This window comes from Leucopleurus acutus, assembly GCF_964270905.1.
Source record: "Leucopleurus acutus genome assembly, chromosome: 1".
Classification (NCBI taxonomy): domain Eukaryota; kingdom Metazoa; phylum Chordata; class Mammalia; order Artiodactyla; family Delphinidae; genus Leucopleurus; species Leucopleurus acutus.
Genome location: NC_139142.1, coordinates 143,305,624 through 143,315,006, shown reverse-complemented (window position 1 = coordinate 143,315,006; position 9,383 = coordinate 143,305,624). Strand labels below are relative to the sequence as shown.

The following is a 9,383-nucleotide window of genomic DNA, read 5'->3' as shown; positions in this document are numbered from 1 at the left end:
TCAGAGGCTGTCATACATGTGCAGCGTCTTCTCCAGCTGCTGGCCTACCCGCTGGTAGAAGAGGATCTGCTGGCGCAGGTAGTTCTGCATCATGTGCTTGAAGTCGAGCTCGCGGCGCTGGTGGAAGTGGTTCATCTCAGCCTGCAGGGCGAAGCCCACCACGCGGCAGCGCCTGCGAATGCCATCTGCCTCGTCCTGTGCCATGCGGCCCTCGTCACTCATGCGCTGGCTCTCCTTCACCTTGGCGAAGGCACCTGGCACGGGCAGAGCAGAGGACAAGGACAAGTTAGGGCTCCGGTCTCCCCAGTTCGCTCCCTAACCCCACGGTGAGACCCGGGTCCAGGCAGACAATACCCTCATCGGCTGAACTCAGGCTTCACTCTTGGACTCCACAGAGTCCAGACCCATGGTCCAGCCGCCTGGGTGTCTCCACCAGGATGTCCACCAAACCCTCACCTTCAGCACATCCTAAACCAGATGCACCATCTTCCCTCCAAACCTGTGGCGACGCCAGCAGCCCACACCTGACCTGCCCTGCCAGCTGATTGATTTCTAGGACCAGGCCGTCCCCACCCACCACAGGCCTCGTCACCCCTCACGCTGGCTCCCCATTCACCTCCAACATCACCTCCTCCAGGAAGCCTTCCCTGCAGCCCCAGTACATCAGGTGCCTCCCAGTGCTCTCAGGTGTCCTGGGCTTCCCTCTGCCACAGCTCTTACCACCCTGTGGTTTCTCTGACCGCTTCCTTCTGGGCTGTGAGCTCAATGTCTCTAGCATCCAGAACAAAGCCTAGCCCACAGCAGATCCTGGTGTGTGTCTGCTAAGCTGATTCAACCTCACTGGACTGCTGCCATAGGCCCCTCATGGGTCTCCCCACCTCAGTCTCAGCCTCTGAGAGGTTCTCCATACCCACAGCTCCAAGCCTCCCCTGGCTTCCTTCTGCCTGCAGAGCGAGGTCCCCCATTCTCCTGGCCTGTGAGGCCCTCTGGGAGTTGACCCCTGCACCCGTTCCACGCTGACCCCACGTTCATCAAATTCAGCTTTCTTTCCTACCTTCCTATCTCTGCCCCCTGGATCCCTATGCATAATGCAAGGCTCTGACAGGGTGCCGCTTCTACACGGAGCATCCCCCAGGCAGACCGCCTCCCTGTCTCAGCTCACCAGGGCTCTCCCCACCCCCATCACCCAGCCGATTCTAAAACAGAGCCTCAAAAGCCACCTGGAGTTTTCCTTTGTGTGTGTCTCCCCACATATAGGCCCTGCTCCCTCCTCACCCCAGCCCCCAGGGGACTAGAGGAAGCCATTATAATAACCAGGTGACAGATGGGGGTGGGGTCAGGGGATGAACCTGGGGAAGGGACCCAATTTGGAAGAATGGGAATGAATCAACAAGCACTTGGTGAAAGAATGTCAGCTCTGAATTAACAGCACTCGACTGATTCCATGCTGAAGCCGGTGAGGGCAGTTGCTGAGGCGGTGAGGCAGTCTCCCTGCGCCTGGCAGGTACTCCTCGCAGGGCTGTAGGGAATCCACTGTGTGAAGAAGATTAAGGAGGTGGGAGGGGTTGGCACGGAGGACAGCGCACTCCCCGAGCGCTTCAAAAGCATCCACTGCACACGAGTAACACGCTCGTTTTTCATGTTTCCCACCTCTCCCTTAAGGAGGTCTCTCGTGGACCTTTGAAACGTATTCCTTTTACTCCAAGTTGTTCAAATGCATCCAGGACGCGTTTATGGAGCGTCTACCACAGGCTGGAAGTAACTCTGAACGCCTTTAGAAGGAGCAGCACCTATATTAGACGGCAAGTGTGTGGCTAACTGGCAAAGAGCGGCATTTCGGGCGGACAGACTCAAACTTGGAGCGTTTCCAGGGCTGCTCACACAGCACCTAAAGGAACTCTGCAGTCCCCAGCCCCAGCCCACTCAGTCCTTTTGCCACCTTCCTTGAAGCACTTCTCGCCTCCTGTTCCACACCGACTGCCCAGGTCTGGGCAGCAGGAGAGGGATCACCCCAAGGCCCAAGAGGAGGACCCCTTGAGAGGCTTCGGAGCTGGAGTGGCCCTAGAGACTAGCTGTCCAACACCCACATCCACCCCTCACTCTCCACCCCCACACTGTGCAGAGGAAACTCAGGACCCGGCAGGAGGGCACTTGCCGAGGGGCTCGCAGCCTCTTTCCTGCTCCAAAAGCGGGGGATGCCTGGCCCAGAGGCATCCCTGCACAGCTGGGGGTAGACACCACTTCTACTGCAAGGAGCCTAGGCCAGGTCCCCCAGGCATATGTGTGGGGCATCCAGACAATGGACTTAGGAATTTGAGAAGGTCCCAAGGGGTAAAAAGAACCATAAGAAGCAAAGTAAGAAAGAGCAGGACAAAGAAACTAGAGTCAGGCTTCAGCAAAGGGCACCTACTAGCCTGGATTCCACCTTCCTGAGAACGTCTGGGTGCGTTGGGGGTGGACTTGCATTTAAGAAAGCTTTTCTTGCCCATGGGCTTAGAGGAAGGAAACTGAGGCCCAGATAATAGGAATGAATCTATTGCAATTGCTAGGTATCCGCAGACAGGCAGGGAGCCAGAGATGGGGGGCAAAGGCTGTGGGGGAAGGGGGAGGCCCCACCCTGCTCCCTGTCACCCCTCCACCCTGTGACTCCGATGTGGGACTGGGACCAGCTAACACTAATGCACCCCAGAGACAGACTGGGACTCAGGGCTCAGGCCTGTCTCCCGTCACCTGACACATTCCACCTAGGACTCAACCTGAAAACTGAGGGCCCAGGGGCACCTCCTAACCTGGCAGTTGTCCTGTAGGCTGGGTCCCAGGAACAGGGAAAGGAGGGTTGGAGCTTCAGAGCCCCAGGGTCCCAGCCATATCCCCTAAACTGTCACCTTAATCTATCTTGTCCCTACCTCTTGGAGGTAGTTACCACCCACCCTAGGTTGAGGACAGGAGGTCTGAGTCCTAGTCCCACTGTGTCACCTCCAACAAGGGCTACAGGTCTCCCCACTGTCAAATGGGACATGTTGGACTAGATGTGATGCTGCTGACAATTGCTCACAGCGGAATAGCGCTTTAGAGTTTCCACATCAGTAAAATGGGATGATAATAGTACCCACCCTATAGTTATATCTGAGTTTAACTGAACTAATATGTTTAAAGTACTTAGGATGGCGCCTGACAGAGTAAGAGCTCCCCTCGCAACTATGTGCGAACCGCTTTTCAGTCCCAGCCAAGACCCAGCTAGTGGTGGCTCCTAGTGATACAATTCTTTGTTCATCAGCGCCTAGGAGGGGAGGCAGAGGGAGAGCTAGATGATGGCCCAGAGCATAGAGGCTGGACCCACCTATTCCCCCAGGCAAGAACTTGGTCCTGCAAAAGGGCCACTTTGCCTTGGCCAACCTGAGAGCTCCATGGCCCCTCCACGCATGCTCTGTGGTCCAGGGCCTGCCTCCAGCCTGCGGAGGATGCCAGCTCAGTTGGTGCTAGAACACCCAACCCCCTCCCTGCTTCCTCCCCTTCTGGCTTGTCTACCCCAGGCACCCATCCCTTAGGGAGTTCCCTCCGCTATCTGTCTGGCACAGTAGAAACAGCCTGGCTGTGGAGTCAGAGACACCTGGGCTCCAGTTCCTGCTCTGATTGTCATTCCTCCTCACTGTCCCTCATCTGAAAACGGACGGAACCACACCAGTCTCCGCAGCTTGTGATGAGTCTTAGGACCGAGCCCTGCCCTGGCTGGCTCTCAGGCAGGGGCCCTGGACAGTCACTGTTGCCCCTTGTTGTCCCAGGGTAACTATTACTAAGGCTCTCTTTCACCCCCAAGATTGCCCTGGTTTGGATGGTAAATTACATGGTTGCCCTTCTCTTAGGAGACCCCTAAAGTGAGCTCCAGGGGCTGGGCCAGTGGGCAGACAGGCTGCACCTCAGTGCCAACCAGGTTCCATGGCCCATTTTCCTAAGTTTTCTGAGGAGAGGAAACTCTTTCAGGGTCACCTCAGAGGCAACATTCATCCAGATCCTGGTCTCCTGACCTCTCCTAGGCCTCCCATCTCCTTCCTTCCAAGGCCGGTCCCACATGCTTGCCATCTTTCAGATGTATGAACAGGCTGGACAGAATCCTGGGGACCCAGGGCCCAATTTTCTTTCTCCTTCCTCTGTGAAAGGGCTCCATCCACAGGGCCAACATGGGATCCCCCCTCCCCCATCAGGCTGTGGTTTCCCCAATTCTGTCTCAGCCAGATTCCAAGCCCCCCTCCCTAACTTGCCCCACCACGGGCCTAGGAGTGGCAGTGCAGGGCCCAGAAGGGGGAAGAGTAAGCCCAAAAGAACTTGGCTTATTGGGGAGGGGTCCTCCAGGTCTGGGAAGGTGGGGCAGCCTCTGCCTGAGGTTGAACACATCACCCCAGGCCCCTCACCTTAGAAACACCTCCAGTGGAAACTCAGAAGTGGCCTCTCTCAGCTCTGTCTCCCTGCCCCAGGGTCAGAAAGGCCAGTCTGGCTTTACTCCCTCCTGCTTCAGTGGGAGCCTGGGAGTATGAGTATGGGGTTGCCTTCCTGCCCCCTGCTCTGCCCTGGGTGAGGGTCCCCAGACACTGCATGGGGGCAGCTGTTTAATCACTATGTCCCTGCTTCCCCCCATCCTGCTGCCCACACAGGTACATGCCATCCAAGGAGCTGGTTGAACCAGCTTTCCCAGGCCGTAGCACAGCAGTGAGCGTGGCTCCACTTCCGCACAGGGTGACGCCTGCCCCAGTGGGCCCCAGCCACCAGCCCTGCCCAATCCCTGCCCAGAGCTCAGAGCCAGATCTAAGGCATCACTCTGTCCTCGACCAGACCCTCCCCAGGAGTCTCTCCCCTACCCACCCCTTTGAAGGCCTAAGAGCTCACTGTGTCTGCCCTCCCTTATCTTACAGATCGGGAAACTAACTCCCAGAGAGGGGAAAGCACTTCCCAGGGACACACAGCAAACTGGGGGCAGAGCCAAGACCAGAACTCAGGCCTCATGTCTCCTGAAGCTGAAAGAAGGGAAGGAGGAAGAGAGGAATGTGGAGAAAAGAAAAAAACGGCAGAGAGGAGAAGGAGGAAGAGAAAGTGAGGGGAGAAAGGAGGCTGGGAGCTGGAGAAGTTCTAGAAGTTAACCTCCTGGTAAAGGAGAACGAGGAGGGTTTACTCCAGACTCTCCTGGGGACCAGGTAGTGTGGTGGTGTTTGCTGTCCCCCAGGCAGTCCAGAGGCCTGCCTCCTGGCCTCACCCAGAGGAAAACTCCCCACCAAGCCAGGCCTGACCTCAGGGCCTAGGGGCCTGGGAGCCAGCCCCACGCCCTGCAGACGTTCTTCCTTAGTTACCAAGCAGCCCTGGGGAGGACCACACCTCTCTCCTGCCCTGCCTGTAGTCCCCAAGACTCAGCCACCTGCCGGGTCAGCTCCTGACTCACTGCTCAGGCAAGAAGAGAAGCCAGGCTGGGGAAGGGGGAATTGGATGGACCATGGGGGTAGTGCCCTGGACCCCCGCTTCCTCCCCCAACCCAGCCCGGCTGCCCCTAGGTGACCCGGCTATGAGTCACTTCCCTGGAAGTTCCTTGACAGCCCCACAGTAACAAGGACCCATCCTGTCCCTCCCGTAGGGAGGGGGCCGTGAGAACTGAACACATGGCTGGGCTTGGCAGGTGGCCGAGATGGATGTGTCCTTGGGGAGGTGCAGGAGGAAGGGGCAGCCCCAGCTGGGCCATGGACTCCTTGTGCAAGCACCATTCTGTGGACGCAGCTTCTTCATCTGCAAAATAGGGGCAGCCACCCTCCAGAACACAGATAGGGAGGGAGCTCACAGATAGGATATGCAGCGGTGAGAACAGCCTCTGCAGCTGCAAAGGCAGGGAGGCAAGCTTGTGACAAGTGGGAAGACAGGCTACACTCTGTGCTCCTGTTATCTGGGTCTGTGTCCATGACCCCTTGCGGGCTCCTCAAGGGCAAGTCCTGGGTCCCAGTCAGCTCCGTGTTCCCAGACCCCAGCCTATTATCTTGAAGGGCTCAAAGCATGATGGGTAAATGAGTAAATGAGACAGAAACAGAGAAAACGAATGAATGAATGAATGAACGAACAGACAACAAGAAGGTAAGCAGTGAACTCCATGAGGACAGGGATCAGACCTGCCCATAATAATATCCCTGCACCTAGAATAGCACCTGCCACGTGGTAGGTGCTCGACACACTTGTTGAACGTATGAATGAGACACAGACAGAAATTCTAGCTGCACCATTCTGCTCGGTCTAGGCCATCTTCATACCCCCAGTGCCCAGCAGAGTGCAGATGCTGTAAGGATCTCCAGTCCACACTGGCTCTTACCTTTCTGCAGGTGGATGATGTCGGGGAAGTTGGAGAGCAGGCCCTGGTAGAGAGACAGCGTGTCGAGCATCTGGAAGAGGTCGTTCTTGGGCTGCTCGGCAAACATCTCACCCACGGCTTCATAGGTACGGCCCGTGTGAGAAATGGCGCTGTTGAGGGCTTCGGAGCTGAAGGGGGGGTCCATCTGGAAGGCATGACTGATGGCCTGGAAGGCATTGCCCAGCTTCTGGAATTCCTTGCGGAAGCCCCCCACATGCTTGCGCACCAGCTCCGATGCTACGGTGCTGAGCTGCAGGACGCTGTCGTCCATCTTCTTGCTGAAGGCTTTGAAGGTGTCCACACGGTCCTCCACATCCTGCAGGTCCTGGTGCTCCGTGGGGATCTGGAAGGTGAGCAGGAAGCTGGCGCCCACCATCTCATCCTTCTCGGCCCGGCGTTTGCCCATCTTCCACTGCTTGGCATCCAGGCAGCTAAGGAAATGTTGGAAGCCCTCGTATTGGGACAGCACGGGGTGGCTAGTCATGTGGTCCATCCAGAGGATGAGCCGCCGCTTCCGCTTCTCAATGAAGTCCTCCTCGAAGCGGCCTGTGGCCTGCTTCTCTGGCAGGTGGGGCACCGAGATGACAGTGAACTTGTGCAGCAGGCGGTTGTAGAGCCAGTCGAAGTGTTTGTAGCGCCTGTAGACAGGTGAGCGAGCGTGTGTGGGTGTGAGCTTGTAGGAGATGTAGCTTTTGATGCCCTTGAATTTGGTCTGTTTGGTGGGGTCCTCCACGGAGCAGGCAAATGGGTGGGGGTTGGCCTTCCACTGGGGGCCGCGAGGGCCCATTTCAATGGAGTATGTCTCAGCGATCTTGGCCATCATGGGCACGTCACCCAGGATGAAGGCCTCCACGCCAGAGCGCACAAAGCACGAGAAGCGGTTGAGGTTGCGTCCCACCACGCTGCCTCGCTTGGCAGATGCCAGGCTGTCCTGCCGCTCCAGGGGTGGCTTGGGCCGGAAGGCCGTGTGTTGGTTGGGGTAGGCACCAGGGTAGGAGAGGTTGAGTTGGGGGTGCCCATTGGTGCCCAGCCCACCAGCCCGTGGCTCCTCCACCACTGTGCATCCATCATCCCAGTCATCCCAGTCATCATCATCGTCCTCCTCGAAACTACCCTGGTTTGAGAGGAAGCCACTGCCCCCCCCACTCCAGGAAGGGTCTGCCACGCTGGAGCCGTCGTATAAGCTCACCTGAGTGCCCAGAGAGCCTGCAGGACTGCTGGAGTAGTCGGCATGGTTGGAGCTGGTGCCAGAACGGATGATCTCCACGTAAGAGGCAGGGAAGAGCCCTGTCTCACCGCGGCTGTTCTGGCCCTGCAGCCATCCATCCAGTGAGGTCTCGCTGAAAACAACCAGGTCCTCATCCTGCTGGATGCTGATTTCCTCCTTGTTCTCGCTGCGGAAGTCATAGAGGGCTCGGCCTTTTAGTGCCATGTCTGGGCCAGTGGTAGAGAAAGATGAGGACAGAGTCCTGCCCAGAACTGGGGACACTTGCTAGGGTGTCCAAGAATGCACTAGCAACTCAAGGTCTGCCACAGCCCTCAGTCTCTCAGCCCCTACGGCGGGGTCTCAGCACCCACAGATGGTGTCCAGCCTCCCTCTCTTCAAAGCAATGTCCACGGCCCAGAAACAGGTCTCCCTGCACATGCCTGTGAGCAGGGAGAGCTCATGTCCATGGTCTTCCTCCCTTCCTTCCTCAGCCCCTAAAAGGGAGAGTCTCTCTTCCTCCCACTCCCAGAAGAAAAGTCAAGTGACTCGGAGAAGTCAGCTCTGAGAGGGCAAGAATTTGACACTCTCCACTGGAACAATGTTCTAAAATAGAAGAGAATCACTCAGAAACCACCGTCCCAGAAACCCCAGCAGCTCTGGCTCCCAGCTCCTTCTGGCTCCACAGGCCTTGGGAGGCTCTCACATTCCTCTGTAGATCTGCTCCTTCCTCCTTCCTCCTCCTCTTCCTGGGCCACTGGGTTTTCAAAAATCCAGAAAATCCAAGAGGGGCAAGGAGAAAAGCAGCAGCCTCCTGAATCGAATCCAAGGGTGGATGTGTCCGGCTTCACAACGAGCCAGGCCGGGAAAACAAGGACTGAGGCTTACACAACAGGCCGCCAACGCTTCGACCCCGGCGGCCCAGCCCGGCCCGTCCCCCAGCCCCCAGCCGGCTGGGGCGCCCTCTCCCCGCCCCCAAGTGACCGGCCCCCGCCCCGGGTAAAGGAGGGGACGCGACGACGCGCTCGGGCGACTTCTGGCCACTAGCTGAGTGGCCTCTTTTGTTTGCCTAATTTCTCAGCAGTTTCTGAGCCTGAAGCTGACCCAGATCTGAGTCCAAGGACCTCCGGCCAAAGGTAACCCCGCGGTAACCGGTCCCCGCACGCGGGACGTGGACCCCCACCCTTCGCGTGCACGCACACACTCAACAGGAGTTTGAAGAGTGAGCTCTGGAGAGCAGATGGCCCGGCCGACTGTCCGTCCTCCGCTCTGCCCCGCGGGGTCCCGCCGGTGGGCGGCGGGCTGCGCCCCCAGCCCGCCTTCCTCTCCAGCGTTCGCAGCCCCTCTGCGCCGCCAGTGAGAAGCCAGCTCCAAAACAACAACAAAAAAGGCGATTCCGGGAGGTGGCGTCCCGAGGAAGGAAGGAATAGCCGACGGGGGGGAGGTGAGGCGGGGGGGAGGTGAGGGGTGGGGAGAGGGAGGGAGAAGGACAAGCAGGCTGGGGAATTGGGCGAACTCCACAGCACTTCCGTGCGTCCTGGCTGGCCGCGGACTGCCCGGCTCCGCCCTCCCACTGGCCTGGGGCGCAGGAGCCGGGGCTCCCGCCTACTCCTCGCTTTTCCTTCTGGCAGTCACCCTCACTCACTTGCGCTGAGATCTGGATGCGAGAGAGAAAGGAGACGGTCGGGGAATAGGGCCAGCCCGTCCGCCCTGGCTGGGAGACACCTCTCACCCCGAGGGGCTTAAGCGCCGAGGGACGGAGCTCTGCGGCCGCCGCCTCGCCTCCTCGCCTCCTGGGCTCCG

The 9,383-nt window shown here is 58.4% G+C and overlaps 1 protein-coding gene across 2 annotated transcripts; it reads right to left on the bottom strand.

The window, feature by feature from the left end:
* On the bottom strand, nt 1–8,409 carry SNX33 (sorting nexin 33; the record flags this gene model as incomplete). 2 transcript variants are annotated; one of them, XM_082846772.1, is made up of 3 exons in its annotated part: nt 6,603–8,409; nt 6,338–6,380; nt 1–254 (listed from the first exon to the last, which is right to left on the bottom strand). In XM_082846772.1, exons 1-3 carry the CDS (start codon nt 7,806–7,808, stop codon nt 1–3), a joined length of 1,503 nt encoding a protein of 500 aa, XP_082702898.1. In that variant the 5' UTR covers nt 7,809–8,409. The 2 variants fall into 2 exon arrangements, with proteins under 2 accessions (XP_082702898.1, XP_082702897.1); XM_082846771.1 differs by having other exon boundaries at nt 6,338–8,409.
* Between the last annotated feature and the right edge of the window lie 974 nt (nt 8,410–9,383).